Below are 23515 nucleotides of genomic sequence, written 5' to 3'. Positions count from 1 at the left end.
GTCCTGAAAAGAGAAATGTCCTGTCCACTATACTTTCCACCTCACCCACAGTGGTATTCCGCTGTCCACTGAAGCTACACAATATACTCGTCCATTCCTACATAACCACTGCTCCCGACTCCTACTGCATGGCTCATGCCCCTGTAATAGTCCTAGATGGAAGACCTGTCCCATACATCCTCCCACCACCACCACCTACTCCAGTCTGGTCACGAACATCACTTATGCCATCAAAGGCATGGATACCTGTTAAACCAGTTGTGATCTAAAAGCTAAGCTGCAACCATTGTGCTGCATTCTATGTGGGCATGACAACCAACAAGCTGTCTGTCCGCATGTATGGCCTCCGACAGTCTGAGGCCAAGAAACAAATGGACCCCCCTGTTTATGCGCACACTGCCAAACATGACATCCCTCATTTCAATGACTGCTTCACAGCCTGTGCCATATGGATCCTTCCCATCAATACTAGCTTTCCTGAATTGCGCAGGTGGGAACTTTCCCTGCAGTATAGCCTACGTTCCTGTAACCATCCTGGCCTCAACATACATTAGTCATTGTCCTCAACTGTCCAGTGCCTTCCCTGTTCCCATTCCAGTACTACACAGCCCTCATTCCATCATCGCACCCAGTTGTTCTACTTCTCTCCTTTTCTGCCCCCCTCCTCCGCACCTCTAGCCAGGCCTCCATCTAACCTGCAGCACCTCACTGTCCGCCACCCCCACCCTACTATCCCTCCCCCTCCTCACCCCAGCCGCCTCCTTACCCCCACCCTGTTGCCACTCCCATCATGCATTGGTGCTGCTGCTCACATTGTGGCTTCAGTTGCCTGAGACTACAGTCGTATGTGTATGAGTTGTGATTGCGCACACATGTTTGTGTATCTTTTCCTTTGTGCCTATCTACGACTCTGCATCTCAGCTATACGGTTTCCTTTTCATGATATTGTTACATTCCATCCTGGATTTTCTATCGGTTGATTTTTACACAACACTGTTTTAATTTTTGTCTGATTTGTTACTTCTGACTGATCAGCTTTTATATATGACATTCCATGCTATTTAACATGCCAGATCAGTAAACTCAATAGACTTTGATGACTCTAAACTATGCTAACAAATGGGAATAGCACATTGTTCACACACAATAACTATTCAATAAAAGTGACTGTATGTATGAGGGCTATTCAGAAAGGAAGCTCTGATAGATCACAGAGTGGTAATGACAGTGAAAATCCATGAAACTTTGCACAAATGTGTTGGGCAGTGTCTTTAGTATGCCTGTCAATGGCGTCACATTCCTCTTTTCAGTTCTTAGCACCTAGTGAGCATGTAAAGGTGCCTAGAACATTAGTTTATTCCTCCAAGCGTGGGTGCCCATTGTGAGGTTTCACCCGATTTCATACAACCTCACATAACGTAGTTCTGAGGCATTTCCTTCTTCATGACAGTTCTCAGTCGCACTCTGCAGGGGCAATGAGGACACCCCTGCTGTATTTTTGATGGGAAGTGTTTGATCACCCACCATACAGCCTTCTGATATTCCTCTCTGCTCACATGAACCACCAGGTATGCAGACAACATTTTGGCACAGACAGTGAACTGCAGACCAGTGCAGAGAATTTGTGGAAAGCCTTTTATGAAAAAAGGTGTTGGAAAGTTGGTACAACACTCTAACAAATTTCTAAGTCAGAGCGATGACCATGTAGAGAAGTGAGTGGAAGATGTAGCAAACTGTTGCAAATAAAACATTTTTGATTTTCACTGTAGTTTCTATTTCATGACCGATTGGAACTTACTTTCCAAATAGCCCTTGTACATAACTAAATCATATTTCAGCACTGCCTGCTGACAAGGAACTTTAAATGACTGACTACTGTACACAAGCTGACTTTCAAAACTGACTACGTAACGTGGAACTTTGCTCGACGAATGCTGGATGCTGACTGAAGAAACTGACTGATGAATAACATAATGAATGCTTGCCATCTACTGAATATTAGACCTGTGAACGTGACTGAATGATGATTAAGTGTGTTCTGGCTGTGGTGTGAATGATTCCTATTTAAAGCTGCATATAGGACAATAATCTCAAACTGTTAAAATATGAAGTTATTACTTTTTAAACAACAACATAAAAGATAGATGGAGTAGAATACACATACGCACATCAGGAAGAGAAATTATTTTGATTGACAACTGGATCACTGCCCTTAAACTGACTTAAATGGTGCTACTATTTTATGATGCAGAAGTTTGAATGTGCATTGAGATTTACTAAAGTCTGCCAAGAGTTTTTAGAAACTCAAATTTTCTAATTGAAATATTTCATTAACCAACAAATTAGTCAGGGAAAAAATTATACATTTTTGGAAACAGCCAAATTGGGTTACATTATTATGACACTGAACTTTTTTAAAGGATTACATTTTAAGTCTGGGGCCTTATAGAACAATTTTGAATAAAGACAACTTTTGAATTTTATTGTTTTCAGAAACAGACAAAATAATATTTAGAAACAAGGAACTTAGCAATTTCAGATAAGCTCCATCAGTCATAAAACAGGCTATTAGCAGGGTCAAATTTGAAGAGCATGTGGTTTTCATAAACCATAAATTGTGAATACTTTTTCAAATGAAATTTTGCTATGTGTATTACACTGATGAGGGAAAAATCACAACACCAAAAAATAATTAATGTAGAGTAATGAAATTTCATGAATATATTCATCCTGGTAACCTACTTAACTGATTAAAATTGCAAGATCACTAGTTAACGTAATTGCGAGATAAGCCATCAGCAATATGAAATCCTGTTACCTTCATAACCAGTGTAACCACCAGAATGTTGGATGCTAGCATGCAGATGTGCATGCTTTGTGTTGTACAGGTGCCAGATGTCAATTTCTGGGGTGGAATTCCACACCTGTTGCATTTGGCCAGTCTATACAGGGACAGTTAATGCAGTCTGTGAATGATACTGAAGTTGCCCTCCAATTATGCCCCTAATGTGCTCAATTGGAGACAGATCTGGTGATCAAGTATGCTAAGACAAGATGTCGACAATCTGTAGAGCAAGTTGGGTTACAACAGTGGTATGTGACGCGCATTATCCTATTGGAAAACATCCATTGGAATCCGGTTCACAAATGTCTCGAATCACTAGATTGGTGTACAAATTTGCAGTCAGGGTGCATAGGATAACCACAAGAGTGGTCCCACTGTAACATGAAACAGTAACCCCAGACCATAACTCCTGGTATATGACCAGTTTGTCTAGCGTGCAGACAAGTTGTTTGCAGGCCTTCAACTGACTTCCTTCTAACCAACATATGGCCATCACTGGCACTGAGGCAGAACCATTTTTCATCAGAAAACACAACAGACCTTCACCATGCCCTCCTGTGAGCTGATACTTGACTCCACTGAAATAGCAAATGTCAGTAGCTTGGGGTCAGTGGAATGCACACTGCAGGCCTCTGGCTCCGAGCTATTTGTAGAGTTCATTCTGTCATTTTGGTGACAACTGCTACTCAAATTGCTGCTGCAGCTGCAGTACGATCTGTCAGATCCATACTCTGAACATTACGGTCTTTCCTCTCGGTAATGCCACGTGGCTGTCTGGAGCCCAGTCTTCTCGCAACTGCACATTCTCATGACCACTGCTGCCAGTGATCATGTACAGTGGCTGCATGGCTTCTTGGAGGCCTTTTACGTGACCTCTTCCAAACTCAGTGAGGAGTAAATAATGGCATCTTTGTCACCTTAGAGGCACAACTAGTGCCACTCTTATGTGGCTGGTGCAAAATTTGAATAGACATCATCTTTCAGATGTAGAAACACACCTACTAACTTTCATTTATGTTGCACTACTATTTCTTAGTGTTACAATTTTTTTTCTATCAGTTTGTTTATGTTGTTGTTGTTGTGGTCTTCAGTCCTGAGACTGGTTTGATGCAGCTCTCCGTGCTACTCTATCCTGTGCAAGCTTCTTCATCTCCCAGTACCTACTGCAGCCTACATCCTTCTGAATCTGTGTAGTGTATTCATCTCTTGGTCTCCCTCTACAATTTTTAGCCTCCACACTGCCCTCCAATACTAAATTGGTGTGTTTGTACTGTTGTGAATATAGACTTCTTCAGCATATACTACTTGGGCTTCCATCAAGATGGCTGCTTTTAATATTCTGCCATTGCTGACGTATATTTATGACACAGACATATGCATCTAATAGCCCCCAGATCTATGACATATTCGAAACAGGGCAAAAACTTGATTTTTGGCACCCCCCATCCCCCACCCCTTCCCACTCGAGCATTTGAGATAGGAAAAATAGATTTTTCAAGAAAAATGTTCATTTTGTACTGCACCTCTTTGTGAGGAGTTTGATATATAAAATGTATATGTTTGACAAAATGTAAGATATGTTATCTGGTCTTAAATGTGCTGAAGTGCAGTGCCACGCATCTTCACACAGCATTTGTCTGTCACACATCACTGTATTTTGCTTTGTGGCATTCAAATGTGCATGCTTTGTAACAGAAGCCACCAAACCCATATTCAGGACAGTGGAAATTACAATGTCCTGTGGTGCCTCGCCTAGTCCCAGTCAGCCAGTTTGACATCCTACCCCTCTTAAAAAATAAATAAATAAATAAAAAATAAATAAAATATATTGGCTGGGAGTATTTGTGACCAGGAGGATAAGAACTCTTCAGAAAATTTGCACTCTTTATTGCCAACTAGCTAATAACTTTCATCTTTGTCTGACATAAAATTAAATAATTAAATACAGAAAACATAAAACCTGTAAAGACAAGAGACAAGCAAGACAGTACATATTTCTTTAATCCTTAGGTCCCAGCGTTTTTCTCTCTCTAATATTGCTACAGCTGTACGCGGCATGCTTTCCTTTCTGCAAAAGAATCTTTTACCTCATCAGAGTTCGTCAAACATTTTGTTACCTGAAAAATCAAAGTGTCATACCACTTTCATATTAACCACTGTTAATATGAATGGTACCCGAGAGTGGTGTGGTTTCTCAATTTGATTATGTATGTTTCGTCACTGTCTGCTAGATAAAATGAAGTAGAACTTTCTATTACTGCAGCAGTTGTAACACGTGTCAAATAAGCGGACTGTTTTGTCACAAATGATCATTTTCATCTACCTCATTTACATAAATAACACAACGGAATATAATTAACGAAGTACCAAATCAAATGCCTGTTAGGCCTATTATAAGCAAAAAGTTTTATGTTAGCAAATTGTTTCACATTTCATTCATACGCTCCAGTTTTCAAGCATGAGATCAAAAAGTAGGAGTAGTACAAAATTTGGAATCGTCATATTCTTCCATATAATTTGTGAGATGTCCCTGTTTCTTCTCCTTCCCTGTCCTGACAAAAAATCTTGTCATCACTAATTCTGTAGCTATTCCTGCCATTGTCAAAACTTATTCTCTGGTTAACTTCACAAACTTTACCAGAATCACCAATTCAGTTATCCCTCATTTATTATGTGTTCGTACAATGTGTTTTCTGTGCTATTCTGAGAATAGAACTTCAAAGGCTGCTAACCGGGACTGTAAAACTGGCCCTTAGTAGTGTAGCAATCTGACAAAAATGTTCTATCAAAATTTCATTTTCTTGGGCACACCAAGAAGATAATATGTAATCTTGCTTACCTGTTATTCCTGTTAGTCATTTATTTCCACTCTGGTAATTCGAGTCTATGGATTCTGCTAATAATTAAAACAATGCTTATCAGTCACACACCCAATGAACCACATAAACAAACAGCGATTGGTATTCACCATTTGGTTTTATTTGACTCAGCTCGTTTAGCCCTGCCTCCTTTTGTCTGTGGGAAAGTTATTTATTTCTTGATTCAATGGAAATTTCCCTGGCAGAGACATCACATTCACTATGCATGCATTCAAAAATCAACTTATTATTCTTTCAGAAATCAACTTAGAATGTGTTCAAAAATGTTCAAAAACCAATAGGGATGCATTTCAAAATCATATTAATAATTCACAGATCAATGTGCGCTGGGTGCTAGACGCTTTGTGAAACAAGGTTTTTTTTCCTTCAAGAATATGGATCTGGTGCCCTCTGTAATTGCCACCTGGGGCAGACATTTTTATGAAAATCAGGTGAACGAATTGCAGGAGCATGTGTTTCATTTTTTTTTTTGGATTTCAGTCCTTCAAAATTTCATTGTCTCCTTACTCTGAAGAGAGGTGCTGTAGTATGGAACTGGAGTTTCAATTCTTTCTTCAATAATGTGGACAATTTTTGCTTCTTCAGCCTTCCTACTTTTTCTAATTGGCGTAAAGAAACTACTTATTTTACTCATTTTGAAGAGTGATTGCACTGATTTAAGGTAGACTTACTCAAAATAGATGTGAACAGCTCCCAACCATCATCTTGTAACAATTAAAACACCAATGAACAAGAAACACTTGGAAAGCAAGTGAACCGAGTGCTGCTTCTTGTTTCCAATACCAACATATGAAATAAAAAGTGTGGGGGCCAACTTATAAGGAATAAAACTGGAAATTTCATTCACAATGATTGTGATATTTATAATACATTTTGCTCAAAATAATTTGAAAACTTTTTAAAATTAACGAAAAAAAGGTTACCTGTCATGTCTAACTGGTGCCTGTTGTTGACACACAGGATTCAGGTTACCCATCAGTTTATCAAATCCTTGACAGATGACCCTGTAGTGAGATGCTGTTTAGTTTTTGGCAAGCCATGACTGTTTTAAACACAGAAAGGAAAGTGTTATGTAGTCCAAGGAACGACTTAAGAAAAAGGTGGGGGATAGTTAGATGGCACTTTACCACAAGAAATTATTTTGCTTGCCTCAGTTCCAATTCTCGTATCATTATCATCACGTTTTGTTCATGAATATGAGTTTCATGGGACATCATGAGTATTCAAGAAACTCAAGAGCTTGAAGTATCATAGTTTTGGTTTGTGTATCTCGAGAAAACTACTTGCTGATTTCCAAGATTATTCTAGTTTCTTCCAGTAACTATTTTTAATATTATTTGTTATGGATTTGCATTCTTCATGATCCTTACACGAAACATATGCTGGCAGCAGTAGAAACATCTGAAGTCACCTTCAAATGCCAAGTCTCTAAATTTTCTCAATAGTGTTTAATGAAAAGACATTGTCTTTCCTCCAGAGATTCCCATTTGAATTCATGAAGCATGTAGTACTTGCATCTTGATCATGCCTACTAGTAACAAATCCAGCACCGTGCTCTGAATTACTTAAATTGGTTGTTTCAGTCTGACCTGGTGGAGATCCCAAACACTCGAACAGTACTCAAGAATGGGACACACTAGTAGTCTACATGCTGTTTACATGTCAGCCACACTTTCTTAAAATTCATCCAATAAACTGAAGCTGACCATTCACCTTCCCTAGCACTGTCCTTACATGGTTATTCCATTCCGTATCGCCTTGCAATGTTACACCTAAATGTTAAATTGAAGTGACTGTTTCAAGGCGCACACTACTAATGCTGTATTTGAATTTATGGGAGTATTTTTCCTACTCATCTTCATTAATTTACATCTTTCTGCATTTGGAGTAAGTGACCAGTTGTCACACTAATTAGAACTTTTGTCTAAGTCATACTGCATCCACCTACAGTCACTCATTGACAACACATTCCCGTACAATGTGGCGGTCCTTTCACACTTCCTTGGGGAATTGTGATACCCTTGTCTCTACCTAATCTGCATGCTCGGGTCTTTGTTAACAGTCTCCAGTGGGGCACCATGTCAAATGCTTTCTGGAAATCTATGACTATTGAATCTGTCCATTGCCCTTCAACTCCATGGTGTATCCCCCATACTTTTAGCTATTTCATACCCACCCACACACACACACACACACACACACACACACACACACACACACACACACACAGTCCATGCTACTCTATACTATGCATCCTCTTCTTCTTCTTCTTCTTCTTCTTCTTCTTCGATTAACTACTGCATCCTACATCCTTCTGAACCTGCTGACCGTATAGATCTCTTGGTCTCACTCTATGATTTTTGCCGCCCCCCCCCCCCCCCGCCCCCACCGCCCCCACTTCCCTCATCCACTAAATTAGTGACCCCTTGATGTCTCAGAATGTGTCCTAACTTTTGATCAAGTTGTGCCACAATTCTATTCAGTACCACCACATTAATTAAATGATCTATCCTCCTAATCGAAGGTAATAAATTTCTCTTCTTCAGAAACGCTTTCCTTGCAATTGCCAATCTGCATGTTATATCCTCTCCATTTCGGCCATCAGTTGCTGGAAAAATAGCAAAATCATGTACTGCTTTCAGTGTCGTCTCCTAATCTGATTTCCTCAGCAGCACCTGATTTAATATGATGACATTCCATTATCCTTATTTTGCTTTTGTTGATATTCATCTTATATCTTCCTTTTAAGACACTGTCCATTCCATTTAACTGCTCTTCCAAGGCCTTTGCTGTCTCTGACAGAATAACAATGTCACTGGCGAACCTCAAATTTTTCTTCTTCTACTTGAAATTTTTCTTTGGTGTCCTTAACTGTTTGCTCAGTGTACAGGTTCATAAACATTGTGGATAGGCAACTACCCTGTGCCACTCCATTCTCAACCATTGCTTTCCTTTCATGTCCTTCAACTCTTGTAGCTGCCGTCTGGTTTCTGCACAGGTTGTAATAGACTGTCGCTCTCTGTATTTTACCCCTGATATCTTCGGTATTCCAGTCAACATTGTCGAAAGTTTTCTCTAAGTTTGCAAACTGAGGTTTGCGTTTCCTTCACATATCTTCTAAGATTAGACAATCAGAAATAGCAGCGCATATTTTGGTAACATTTTAAAGTGTGCAGCTGGGTTGATGATACCTTTTTTTCACCTGTCAAGCACTAGAAATAATGACCTTAAATTTGCTCCCTGACTGAAATCCAACCAGACTGAATTTAAGAACTGTTTGTGAATTACTCCTATTTTGTTCTGGGGCTCTCACTGCCAGTGCGTGAAATGTACATTGTACTTTTGACTGTGATGAATGAAGTGGCAAACAAGATCTTAATAACTGATTAACATATGGCAGACATTACTTAAACTGAATTATATTACTTAAATTGAATTATAATGCTTGTTACATCTGCAGAACATACCAACTCTGCACGATGAATGTTAAGCAGAAGGAATTAGAGTGGATGCAAAACTGATCCCTGTGGCTTTCACAGTGTCTTCCCAGTTGTTAAAATTCTCTCTCTTCTAGCATGGTGTGGATTATTTTGTCTTACTTTGTTTTCTTAAGCAAGATTCAAACCAGTCATTTGTGAAACAAAACTCCATTTCAGAGGCGGGTAAGCTGGCGCTGAATTTGACGGGGACAGTGCAGGCAGACGGCACAGCCGGTACTGCGAGCATCCCGCAGGGCAGGAAGAAAGTGATAACTATCCGGGCGACACCCACATCGCCACTGCAGCAGAAACTGTACAGGAGCAATGTGGAGAAGCGCGCCCTGCCCGAACAGCCACAACAGCCCCGTGCCTCCGTCGCCTTGCTGCCCCGGCGTGGCCGACCGCCGACTTCGACCGTAGCTGCCGTCAGCTACGCTCCCAACATCCTCAAGCGCACGGCGGCCCCCGTCGTGGTTTCGTCCGTCGCGTCGAGTGTCGGGGTTGCCGTCGTCTCGCCTACCGTGGTCACGGCTTCAAGTTCGAGTTCGAATCCCCCTGCGGCGAAGGTTTTGGTCAGGTCACCACCTGTGACAAAGGTCGTGGTAAGTTCAGTCACTCTTTATGTATTATCACTGGGCAAAGAGTGTTAATGACTTTTTAACTGTCCTCGTATGGGATGTGGATGTGGATGTGGAGCAGGACAAGTTTTTTGACGTGACATTTTGGGAGCTCGCATGCTGGAATGCTTGGTACGTCCTGATAGATTTCAGAAGTATGCTATGAAATGTGAACCAGTGTCATGCGGAATAGCTGACTGTGTCACAGGATGCAGCGAGCAGATTGTGTATTTGGATATAGCTCAGTAAGTCCAGATCATGTATTCCCTTTCCATTTGCATCTGAAGTGGTGGGGGAGGGGCTGGCAGATGCAGCAGAGCCTCTCCTCTGACACTGTGTACCCGCCAGTGGCCATAAGCTGCACTCTCTGTAATACAGTATACATTTTGTGTGAGACAAGTCATGAGACTGATTTGTTATCCACCAAAGCTTTTATTTTTTTGTTTTTGTTTTCAAACAATATTGTCCCCTCTAAAGTAGTTCCCTTTAGCAGCTATACAACGGCAGAATCATTCCCAGCCTCAGTAGCAGCACTGAGAGGCTTCAGTTAGTAGGACTGTTTACATCAGTCACATTCTTTTGAATGTTCTCCAGAGTTTCAACGTGATGTCCTTTTGAGACATTTTTCAGTTTCAGGAAATCAAAAAATTCACAAGGACCCAGATCGGGTGAATAGAGTGGGACAATACATATGTCTTTTTAGGTAAAATCTTTGGTGATGGAAGTGGCCGTATGACAGGGGGCATTGTCATGATGCAGCATCCACTGGTCTAGTACCTTCCGCCGCGGAAGTCGAACACATGGCAGAACAAATGGACGTGGGCAGCCCATAGAGGGCTCCGCCTCCGCGGCGGCTATTCCGCGCAGCAGCTCTCGCGCAGCGAGGGCGCCATCGCTAAGCCACGTGCAGACAGCGGCCAACAGCCGCTCCCTCCGGTTTCATATATAGGGACTGGTTCTGCCCTAGTCCAACCAGTCTGGTACTCGCTCTGGATTTTGTTTCTATCTCGGCGGTACTGCGTTCTGGTCGTTGCTCATTGTTGACATTTGCCTGGCTCTGGTTCGGAGTGGATTTACGTTTGGTGTTCGGTGTTGTGTTTTCCACAAGCCTCCATTGTTTATCTCTTCCTTGTTGTGTTGCTCATAGTCGGTCGTGGTCGGTTGTTGTCAGTTGTCGTTGGTCTGTCATCCGACTTGTCTTGTGTTTACCCGGTGGTGCGTGCTCCACCGCCGGTGGCTTCCCCGCCTGGCGGCTCCGATCCGCAGCCCAAGGCATTCCGGCTGTTGGTTGTGGTTACAACAACTGGTCTGAAATGTCCAGTCTCTCTCACTTCACCCTTTTCCTGAGCCTTTCTAGAACATCTTTGTAAAACACCTGATTGGCAGTTTGTGCTGGAGGAACAAATTCTTTATGCACGATACCCTTACTGTCAAAAAAGCAAATTGGCATTCTTTAGATCTTCGATTTGCTCATTTCAGTTTTTTTCGGCCGAGGAGATGTCTCAATGTGCCACTCCTCATTTTGCCACTTCGTCCAAAGACTGTACTCAAAACTCCAGGATCAATCACCTCTGATCACACGACTGAATCATTTGTGGTCATTGCCAATCCTCTTGAGAAGATCAATGGACATGTTTCTTCAATTGTCCTACTGCTCATCTGTGAGGTTTTTTGGCACCATTTTGACACAAACTTCTCGCACGTGCAAATCTTCAGTCAAAATTTGATGTATGGTGAAAGTGTTTAACGGGTCATTCATCATCCTTATTGTTAAATGTTGGTCTAATATTACAAGAGCATGCACAAGTTTGAGTTTTCATCAGTATTTTAGGTTTGAGGTCTCCCTGAGTGAGGTTCATCTTCAGTGTGTTCTTGACCTTCCAAAAAGATTTGTGCCAGTGAAAAATTTATGCTCTTGCTAGAAATGTTCCCGTGTGCTCTTGCTAGAAATGTTTCAGCTTTTCAAAGGCCACAGGTGTGGATACCCCAAGTTTAACACAAAACTTGATTGTCTAACATTTCTCTCAATACTGCTATTCCATTTTCGTAATATGCAGTAAAAATACACAACTTTATCAATGGTGCTCTCAAAAGTCCCGTTATGGCTGAATGGAGCTGAAACTCAGAGCATCTGGAAGCAATGAACACCCCAGTCTACACAAGTAGAACAACACAGCCTTGCCGGATTGCTTGTAGGGATCAGTGTCCACCCTCATTCCTTTTGGTGGCATCTTTTTAATACTATCACTGTCATATGTGAATTGATGAACGTTATCTGTAAGTGGTTTCTTGTGTTGTTATCAGTTAAGCCTTTTTCACAGTTGTGGATTCTTATGTTTCCTACTTGCTGTAGATTTCTTGCAGTGCATCGCCATCACCATTACCAACAGAGTTGTTTGCATTGCCGCTACTGTTGCTATTACTTGTGCATCTTCTTCACCAAGAACTTCCATTAAGCTGGAAAATTCGATATTTCAAACATTCTCAGTAGTTCATCAGTGGAACAAGACATTTTATGGCATTTACAATGTCATGCTGCCCATTTGTTGATAGTTCAAGGTCCATTTTAGCTAAAACCACTTAAGTTTGCATATATGATAAAGTAAATCCCACTGTTTGCACCAAAATATAAATTAGCAGTCAACTTTATAATATGAGGGTTGTGCAGAAACTAAGTTCCGATCGGCTGTGAAATGGAAACCACTGCAAAAATCCGGTAAAGCTTTGCGCAGATGTGTTGGGCAGTGTCTCTAGTATGCCTGTTGGTCGTGTCGGGTCACTCTTTTCAGTTTTGAGTGAACATTGAGCACATAAAGATGCATAGGGAATAGCGTCTCCCGCCAAGTATGAGGGCCTGGTTAGAGATGTCGCCTGCATCATGCAGCCCATATAACACAACCGTCGAGCAGTTCCTTCTTCGTGCCAATTCTCAGCCGCACACTGCAGGGGCAATGAAGACACTCCTTGCAGGGTTTACGATGAGAAATGTTTGATCACCCACAATACAGTCCATCATTGGCTCCCACCTGAGTCTCATCTCTGCTCACAAGAACTGCTGTCTATGAAGACAAAATTTTTCCACAGACAACGAGTTGCAGAGCAGTGAAGATAACTGGCCGTAAGCACAGGCGGCTGCTTTCTATGATGAGGATATTGGAAGGTTGATACAACACTATGACAACACTCGAATTTGGAGCGGCGACTATGTAGAGCAGTAGGTAGAAGGTGTACCTAACTGTTGCAGATGAAACGTTCCTGGTTTTCACTGTGGTTTCCATTTCGCAACCGACTGGAACTTACTTTCTGGACAACCCTTGTATATGTAGAGGGATGTTGAAATTTTGTAAGAATTAATAATAAAAACTCTGTTGAAGGTAAAGTTACAAAACACAAAATTATAGCTGATGGGCTAGTAGTGTAGGTGATTTACTATATACCAGTATCATTTCAGTCAAAAATACAAATTTATGCACAATACTGCAGTATATACAGTTCTAAACAGAGCGGAGTGTGTGGTTTCCAACGGGCACACAGCAACATGCTTTGGAGTCTGCTGTGTCTGGAGGCAGCCTTGTGGCAGTTGACATGTCAAATGTCTACGTGTACAATATAATTTTGTGTTTGCAGTCCATATGTGATGTGGATGCCGAGAAATGTAGTATATGCCTAGATTCCTCATTTAATACTAGTCTTCTGTAAGTAGGATTTTTCAGATTAGTTATTTACATGTTTCTTCATGTGTCTGCCAATTCTACTTTTTTTGGCATAGCTGTGCCACTCTCCCATTAGTTTGACAAGCCGCTGACCATTCATGCTGCTGTTCCTTTTGTTGTTCAATCTCTACCAGTAGTCCTATTTAGTACATATGACACACATCTGAATGATATTTTGGGATCGGTTTCTGTAAGTGGATTCCTTAGTAGATTGACAAAATTTCCCCCATTTCTACCAACTGCTTTACCTACAACACAGCCTGTGTGATCATTCCGTTTTGTACCATTTCAAACTGTTATAGCGAGGTATTTGTATGAGTTGAATTTTTCAGTTGTGACTCATAGATATTTTATTCTTAGGATACCGATTTTTGCATATTTTGAAGTGCTCAATTTATTTACCTTGAAGGCAAGTTGACTATCTTTGTACCACTTTGAAATTTAATTAAGATCAAGATCTTACTGAGTATTTGCACAGATTTTTTTTTTTTTTTTTTACTTTTGTCCTCACTAAGAGTGAGTCTCTCTCCTCTGGGTGTCGGGGTTGTTTTTATTTTATTTCTCTCTCTCTCTCTCTCTCTCTCTCTCTCTCTCTCTCTCTCTCTCTCTAGCAATTCTACCTCACAATATGTTAGTTTTGTCAATTGAATCTTCCTTTCACACAAATTACATGATGAATTATGACAACCAGTCACCATATTGTTGTGCAGTTGAAAGTCATGGAAACAAGAATGACTTTTTTACACCTCAACTATAACATGAGTTGTTACCTTTAGTATAGATTACTGGTTTTGACAATTCTCTGTTACCATCTTCGGGTCTATGTTACATCATGACACAATCTTCTCCTTTAGTGCAGTAAGTGGTGCTATACATTGTATGTCCGTGTTGGTATCGTGAGCTAGAGTAGAATCAATTTCAAAATGACAGTTATGTACACAAACGTGTGCCGACTACAGTTGCTCACATTCGTCACCACTTTACAAAGTAAATTGACATGCTGACTTCTAGTGTAGCTCATGATATGAACATGGACATACATTGTACAGCACCACTTACTGTACTACAGGAGAAGATTGTCATGATGTAGACATAGACCCAAATATGGAAACAGATAATTGCTGAAACCATTAATCTATATGAATAAATGATTTTAGGCATCTTCGCAATTCAAAATTTATTCATTGTTCATAGTACTTCAGATTACCCCCACACTGATGATGTAAGGCGAGTATATATTTGTATTCCACACTGAACTTTCCAGTATCATACAAAATGGTTAAAAATATTTGTCATACAACAGTTGAAGCCATGTTGTTGGTCTCAGCTTCTGCCGTTCCCATGTGGTATGCCAAACAGCTACTTTACACACATTTTGCTCAATGTTTGTGTGCTGTGAGTGGTTCTTCAATGATTAACCAGAACTAACCATCATACCATCATCTGACAGTGACTCTTCCCCACTAATGTTAATTTTCTAATATCAACATCTCTGCAATTATTAGAAGAAGTAGAGATGTGAGTATGAAAGAGAATAACGAAATAAATAAATAATGTCACTGATTAACATGTTACAAAAAGAAAAATCAAGCTAGTTTGGTATCTGATTCAAGATGTTACATAAAAAAAAATTGATCACTTTAATCATAATGGCAAAAATCCTGAGAAGAAAATTGAAGGTCAGACTCAGAATATCAGTAATGCAAAGTGTGATCAGTGGAATGAATTGAGAAAAACTACAGATATGGGTTGCAGATGGCAAGAGACATTTAGTGGATGACGATGATGATGATGATGATGATGATGATGATTAGTAAATGCCAATAAACCTCCAATTCTTTAAAGAACCAAACTCCCACATGTAAAACAGCTTCAAGTGTTTGTTTACTTCACAGGTAGTGTAATTTTGGAGGTACATTCAGTGGTATATGTGGGTACTGTCCGGAAACTGTGTTGTGAATAGTCAGTAGGAAATAAGTTATTAATTCAAATGTCATGCCTGATGTTGAAGTTAGACTGCAAGAGCAGAGAAAATTTAGTAAGGGATAAACCTTTTTACTTTCATCACTAACAAAAGATTTCATAAAGGTTTGAAATTACGTGTAAAGTTTGTTGGAATTCACTAAGTGCTCTCATTCTCAAATATTGTACAAATAAAGTCCAGGTATTAGTGTGCTGTCACTTGAACTGTTGCTAGACAAACACAGTTTCTAACTGTAATACTTACCCTATTGTGTTAAGCTTTTCACATAAGATTATACATGTTAATGAGTAGGTTATGACAGCATTTTACATTTGGTCAATAATTACATGAAATACTGAAAAACAACTTGTCGGCTTTGGAAGCCATTAGATAGGCGACCTGCAACTGGTACTGGGTTCCGGGTAGTAGCTCACCCATGCTACTGGCAGAACCAGACTAATTTTAGCACATGCCTCACTAATCTCTCTCTTCTCCTGGGAAGTGTCCTTCTGTTTTGTACCATTCTCACTGTTTAATCTTAACATTTACTGGATCCCCCATAAATTTGTATAGGTCGCACACTTTAACTTGGATCCCGAGCGGAAAATGCCGAGAGTGGAAGCTCACAATCAACTCATAGCGCATTTGCAGTATGGCAAGCCCCACCTCCTCCTATCGGGGCAGCTGGATTACAAATTATAAAAGAAATGAACATGTTTCACAGTAGTGACATGAAACTTGATGGGGTCACTAGAAGAACTTGGTACAACATCTTCACTCATTTTTGTAAATATTGATGATTTCTAGAGATGAAAACCACACAGGAATTGACACTAGGATTTACAAAGGCTATTTATTGCCATGCCAAACAAGTCTGTTACAGAGCTATGGTTAGCAACAAGCATAAACATTCTGGAGTGGCACGAGCTCAGTTGACTTTCACCGATCAGAGAGGAACCACGTTAGTTATGGGAAGGACTGAGTGCTACACACCTTAAAGATGACATGTTGAGTGGCCACAGGCACAATAAAAAGACTGCCACACATTAAGCTTTCAGCCGTCCCATCCTTCCCTCTCCTTTGCAGCCATGGAAACACAGTTTTTCATGACATGGTCAGCAGACTTCATGTTACATTAGCATACTATCTGAGCGTGGATTCTGATTTTTTTTTCATCTATAGGCACAATTTTAAAACTAACTCCTACAAATTCATCATGCACTTTATCTTTCAATGTTACCCCTAATCACCTATCCTAACCTCTGCATCTTTATTATATGGAGTTTCTGTTCCTGAGGGTATTTTTTTTATTATTTTTATGTCCAGACTTCACCGCCATACAATAGTTCCAATCTTATACCTGTTTTATAAATTTTGTCTCTGGTTTTTGTGGCCATTTTTGTATTACACTGACTCGCATATGCCTTTTGTTCAAATTGTGTAAATTATGTCAGTTGATCTTTTCTGTGATATTGATCCCAGGCATTTAAAAGTTTTAACTCTCAGAAGTGTGATTTTGTTGTGGTCCCCAGTTCAAAGCTCACCATGTTACTCGACCCAGTGTGAGCCTCATCATCTCCAAATAACTACTGCAAACTACATCCTTCTGAATCTGCTTACTGTATTCGTCTGTTGGTGTCCCTCTACAGTTTTTATTCCCCCCTCCCACACACATTCTTCCTTCCAATACCAAATTGGTGATCCCTTGATGTCCCAGAATGCTACTTTCTCCTACCCCTTCTTTTGATCATATTGTGCCACAAATTTCTTGTTACCCAAATTCTGTTCACTTCCTCCTCATTAGTTATGTCATATATTCACCTAATCTTCAATATTCTTCTGTAGCACCAAATTTTGAAAGATTCTATCCTCTTGTATAAACTATTTACTGTCGATGTTTCACATCTGTACATGACTACACTACATACAAATACTTTCAGACAACATTTCCTGACACTTAAATCAATATTCGAAGGTAACAAATTTTTCTTGTTCAGAAACACTTTCTTTGTCATTGCCAATCTGTTTTTTATATCTCTCTCTACATTGGCCATCATCAGTTATTTTGCTGTCCATATAGGAAAACTCATGTACTACTTTCAGTGTCTCATCTAATATAATTCCCTCAGCATCACTTGATTTAATTTGACTATATTTTGTTATCTTTGTTTCTCTTTTGTTGATGTTCATCTTGTATACTCATTTCAAGACACTGTCCATTCCATTCAACTGCTCTTCTAAGTCCTTTGAAGAGTTTTGTCATGTCGGTTTTCCCAACTCTAACCGTAGTTCTGAAGAAATGTCTACTCCCGGGGCCTTGTTCCGACACAGTCTTTCAGTGCTCTGTCAGATTCTTCTCACAGTGTCATATCTTCCATCTCATGTTCATCTATGTCCTCTTCCACTTCTATAATATTGCTGTGAAGTTCATTTCCCTTGTGTAGACCATCTATACACTCCTTTCACCTTTCCCTCCTTTGCTTAAGGGACACAGACACATTCAATAATATTGTCAAACCGTTAAGATACTGACAGTCCGAGGGTGCGTATTGACGTCTTGTCAGTGCTAGAAATATCGACGAACAGTATAGAAGGCCCTCAAAATATTCCCCATATTGTCAACATACTGAACATGTGAGGCCAAGTATTGATGGTTGGACAATATTCTCAGTTCAGATGTTGACAGAGCTTCATCAGCCAGCCAATCGGCGTTAGTGCAAACTGTTTATGTTTTCAACTCACCTTTGTGCATATCGTGCCACAGATTCAATTTTTTCAAGTACCGGTAATGTTTTAACACAAAACAATTGTAATAAACCTGTGTGAGAGTAGTCGTTGTTTGTACCAGTACCACTTTAGGGTCATCAAGTACAATACCTGCGATTTGTGTGTCATCGGGGCAGAAGCTGCGCATCACCGAGTGCTTTCCCTCATACCCTACCATCACGTTGCAGTATTTGGGAAATGTTCCGTCAAGTTCTCTGAGAGGTGCGATGGCATTCTCTTTCAAAATTCTGGCTGTAACGTAAGTTTACACAAATGAACTCGTTACTAATTCTGGTCTACCAAACAGGTCAACGGAAGTAGCAGTGAGGCACAGTTGACGGACCTCGCCACAATCACACGGCAGCTGGAGGAGGCACGCCGGGAGGCAGAGGCGTACAAACTGCTGCTGAGCAAGAAGGAGCGCGAGGCGGAGCTCTACCGCCAGCAGCTGCAGTCGATAGCACAGCAGTCTCAGTGACCACAGGCACGGACGTGGCCCGATGCCCGCTGACGTCCGCCATTCCCTAAAACGTACGTGGGTCGACCTCGGCCCGCCACCTCCTCTTATGGGCAGGATCGCGTGTCATCTCCGGCTGGCGCTGACAGGGACCTCGCCACTGCGGACCCTACGAGTGGAGTGCCAGTTTCCGAAGTGAGGTCACTTTCAAGTGGCACAGCAGCAATTGACTTGTCTTGCCCGAAAGACTGACACTGTCAGTTGCCCCCTCCCCCAGATCTTCCCAACACATTTATGTGCGTGTGTGAAGGAGAGAGAGAGATTGATCTTGTGTGACTCGCGTAAAACAAGATGAATGCAAAATACACATAGAAGATAACTGTGGAAATTAAGTGATTTACCTCATTGGTGGCAGGTTATTTGTGTTACTGTGTTGATAGACTAATGAAAGAACTAATGTACATGTTCAACAGTCAGAATCTCCGAACTTGTGTCAAGCCGTTGGTGCAGTGGAAAGCATCCGACAATAGTAGTTCCTACTTGATTTTTATCAGTATACTGTGTTGTGCATTTAATACAGAAAAAGAGGCTTAACAAAATGGTGTGTTGGGTGAACTTTGATACCTCTTTTTTCTATTAGTTAAATTGTTAAAAGGACTTTTTCTTCAAATGATGTTACTTCTTATCCTTCATTTTCTTGTTGTTTCCAGATTTTTTTTCTGCAGGCTATTTCATTGATATTGGCAGCAATTTCATTGATATTGGCAGCAGAACTGGAAATGCCAAACTTAAATTTCTTATTCCCCCTCCCAAAGCTGTTTCTCGGCAACTGAATAAAAAGCATTTATTTACAGGTGATAATGGAAACTGTTTGAAATTTTGGATAATTTATTTTAACCATTTATCTAGAACATTTGCAGCAGTCTGGGGACCAATGTTGTACTTATTTATACATTTTTGTGGCTGCTATTAACCCTTTCCACTCTTTCTTTAGACATGGCGCTTTGTATTTGACAAGAACAGCAGATTCAGTCTTCCCTTCCTGCAATCCTCCAGCAGTTGAACATTGGGTGGTTTGTGTATGTTGATGCTGTTAGTGCCCCCTGTAATAGCAATTTCCAAGTTTTCAGTGGGATGAATATTTTTGTTATGGGCTAAGTTCATATTTAGTGTACAGCATGAGAGCCACAATCTATACTTCTAGTCACTTTTTTCTGGATGTCTATATTTGATACCTAAAAATACTGCACTATTTGTGTTAGTAAAAAAGTGCATGATTAAGTTGTTCTGAAGAATTTCATTTTTTTACGCTGAATTATAGTGCAAATCAAATGTGTATTTTAACTATTAATGTTGAAGCATTTAACTGATGTATAACTCATCAAAATTACAATTTTATTTTTTGATAATGTTGTATTGTAGCTAACAGTTTAAATAATACAAATGTTTAATTTTGCTTTGTATTGTTTCTTAGTCTCCTTCTTCTTGCACTGTTTTTTGGCAGTGTCGTGGTCTGTTACTTTGCAAATGAAACAGATTTGAATAAAGTTTATGCACTTGATTACAGCAGCTAGAGATAAAATAAAATTTCACTGCTCCATATTCTATTGGAAGGTTTGTTATGGCTCACAAAGTGGAGAGTACACATTGAGATGACGATGCCATTTGTTAAACGAACTTATGTTGTGACACAGCAACAACACTTTATATTGAACCTTCTCTGTTGATCTGACCTGGTGAATTATAAACCAATTATACGTAATAATGAATGAATCGCCAGATTTCTGTGCAGATAAGAATGTTTCTTCTGCTGTGGTCTCAACACCTGAATTAGAGCTGTTAGCATAAAAAGGCTAAGTATGAAAAAGAATTTTCTGTTTTAGCAAGTGCCAACCTGTCTTCCTGAAACATCAGATAAAATGTTAACATCCAGTATGTGTGAAGAATAAATCACTGGAACAGATAAAAACAGATCTTTCACTGTAGACAAGTGAAATTGTAAATGTGGGGTGTTCTTTGTATTAGGAATTGATGTTTCTTAAATAAATGAAATGGAAATTTGAAAGTAATTTTTCTTGTCTATGTATTACGTGACAATGATTTCCCACACCCGCTTTCTAATGCTAAACGAAATCAGCTTACGCCTTTGTCTCAAAATATAGCATACTTCTGCAGAAATTCCAAATACATACAGCACTCTACGGATTTCGAACAACAGGTTTCTTCTTCAGAGAGAGCAGATATATGGATCTGGGGGACGGGGACAGGTCATTAAGAGAGTAAGAATGACCAACTGTCATGAGGTGCTGAAAAAATGAGGTGGAGAGTGAGTAAAAAAAAAAAAGTGTTAAAACTATAACACATACCAATACAGGAAACTAGGTAATGTTAGATTAAAACTGCACCTCGTTCCGTCACCCTGGGACCCAACGTCTGTTAGCTTATTTCTAAGGTTATTACAATTCCCCTCCACTCTCTGTTTCCATAATTCCTTGTCATTTACTCTTTTACTCTCCTCCAGTATTCTTTCATCTTTTCATCATTTCCCCTTTTTTTTCTTTCTTCAGGCCACTTCACATCTGGATCTTACTGCTTCTGGCTTGAAATCCTAAATTCCTCTGGAAATTCTCCTTTCTACTGTCTCTTCTGCTTTTATGTTGTGTATTTCTGAATCTTTTTTAACTTCGTCGGCCTAGTTCGTTAGATATTCCCCCCCCCCCCCCCCCTCCAAATAGATTCCTGGAGAGCGTGTTGTCCAGTCTTCTTTTCTTTTTCTTCTGAATGCTGATATTTGCTTTTTATTGGATCTAATTTTTTTAAATTCTTATTCCTAATATTTTTAGTTTGTCTAATTTATAATTTAGTGCTAGACATTCACTTGCATAGATGAATTCTGAATTCACTACCATATTTGCATCCTATGCACTCCTTACTGCATCTGTTCTGTATTGTTCAATAGGCCCTTTCCATTTTTGCATCCTTTTTTTTAAAATGGCTTTTGGACTTCATCCGTATAGCTAACCTCAGAATGATTTCTTAACATTTAAATGTGTAGCAGTCTGAACCATTAAAATACAATTATCTGTTACATTAATTCAATCCTAAATTAAGTCAGTGGTCTAAAAAGGAAGGAAGGAAGGTTAGTGTTCAACTTCTCATCAACAACAAGGTCATTAGACAAGAAAATTAAGATACATTAATTAATATGATTGACCCATTCTCTGGATACTTCAACTTTTTGATCTTTTCTGTTTGACCAATGTCAAACTAAAAACTTTGGTGCATTTTTTGTGTTGGTAATAAATTTAGTTGTCTGTGAAGAGATCCTTAACCACACAATGCCCCAAAAAAATACATGGGGTCGAAAAGGTTCACCAGTGACAGTGAAATATATTGAAAAAATTATCTCACTCATTTAACTGTGTGAAATTCATTATTTCCTGTTTCCATTTGGCAACATCATGCATTCGGACAGGACTCACTCTTCAACAAACAACACTTTTGTGCATGTCAAACAAGGAAATCTTTGAACAAATACATTTTATGACTCAAACATTCCGGCTCGAGATGCTGGAGCAACCGAAGTAAGTAGCAATCTTACCTTTTCCTACTTTGTAAATATTTTGTGAAGGTTTAGTTATAAATTTAAATTTAGTATTACTGATCTGCAATGACTTTTAAAGCCAGATATTTCTTTGAAATAAATCTGAAGACTTAAATTGCTCTAAATGATATTTAGTGAAACAGTTACTGTTTTTGTTACAGGACAGTTCCACATTACATTTTTGCACTTTACAATGGTATAACCTTTGTAATTTTATTTTTTGCACCTATCTGTTATCTAAATGAACAAGTCACTGTCCGACCTGATTTAATCCGACATTTTTACTTGGGTTGTGTGAACTTGTCTTCTGCATCTTTTCAGGTGGTTTATATAGATAACTTTGTCTACCCCTCTTTGGTGGAGTATCAAAACCAATTTTGAGAAAATTCTCAGCCAATTCAATTATAAAATTTGTTTATTTAAGCTCCTTTACTGTAGACACTGGAATGTGGGTGCTGTTAACTCTGCAGTATGGAATCTAGCTGTTGATTATAGCTATATCAACAAGATGGTAAAATAATCTGAAGTGACACTTTGCACTCTGCATTATGATTCTGCTGCCAGTGAGACTGTCCAGGAGTCTTCTACTCCTGTATGTGTATTATAAATTCCTACAATCTTTGGAAAAGGTACAAAAATATGTTCCTTCCTACACTGCTTACAGGCTCACTTCCTACAAATGTGGAGAACATGACTGTCTTGTTGTTCTTCCAGAATACATTTGATATCTTTGGCCCTTCATGATTTCTAATGTACTCAGGTATTGTACATCTTTCTTCTTTATTCAAGGACTTTTCATCTGGGAGTTTCTGATTGTCAACTCTATTTCTTCTAACAGTTCCTGAAGATAAAATACCCCTTCCCTTCAAATAATGTCTCACTGGTATTGATGTGTAATAATTATCATAGTAAACATAGTGATTTACATTTTCGGGTACATTACGGCATAATCTGGCTGCAATATCAGGCTCTGCATCACTCTTACCTATTCATGTTCAGGTTCTTTATACATTTCCATTTTGTAGGCAGATACACCAGCAAGTAAAAACAATTTATAACCAGATTTTTTTTCTTTTTTTTTTTTTTTGGCACATACATTTTCAGATTGTATCTGGCTTTAGCAGCACGCATCTGTTCATCTTCAGGTAATGATTCCTCCACTGGAATTAAACTAAATTTTTCATTCATATAT

At 39.5% G+C, this 23515-nt stretch overlaps 1 protein-coding gene across 6 annotated transcripts in view; it reads left to right on the top strand.

The window, feature by feature from the left end:
* LOC124718910 (GA-binding protein subunit beta-1-like) overlaps positions 1–20788 on the top strand; it is a 93985-nt gene extending 73197 nt beyond the window's left edge. For all 6 annotated transcript variants that reach the window (XM_047244563.1, XM_047244560.1, XM_047244565.1 and 3 more), the window contains 2 exons: positions 9381–9805; positions 18570–20788. In XM_047244563.1, the coding sequence (XP_047100519.1) occupies positions 9381–9805; positions 18570–18740 (596 nt within the window). In that variant the 3' untranslated portion in view covers positions 18741–20788. The remainder of the gene's footprint in view (positions 1–9380; positions 9806–18569) is intronic.
* Positions 20789–23515: the final 2727 nt, after the last annotated feature.

The sequence above is a fragment of the Schistocerca piceifrons genome, chromosome 10 (genome assembly GCF_021461385.2).
Source record: "Schistocerca piceifrons isolate TAMUIC-IGC-003096 chromosome 10, iqSchPice1.1, whole genome shotgun sequence".
In the NCBI taxonomy this organism is placed as follows: domain Eukaryota; kingdom Metazoa; phylum Arthropoda; class Insecta; order Orthoptera; family Acrididae; genus Schistocerca; species Schistocerca piceifrons.
This window is presented reverse-complemented; position numbering and strand designations above follow the sequence as displayed.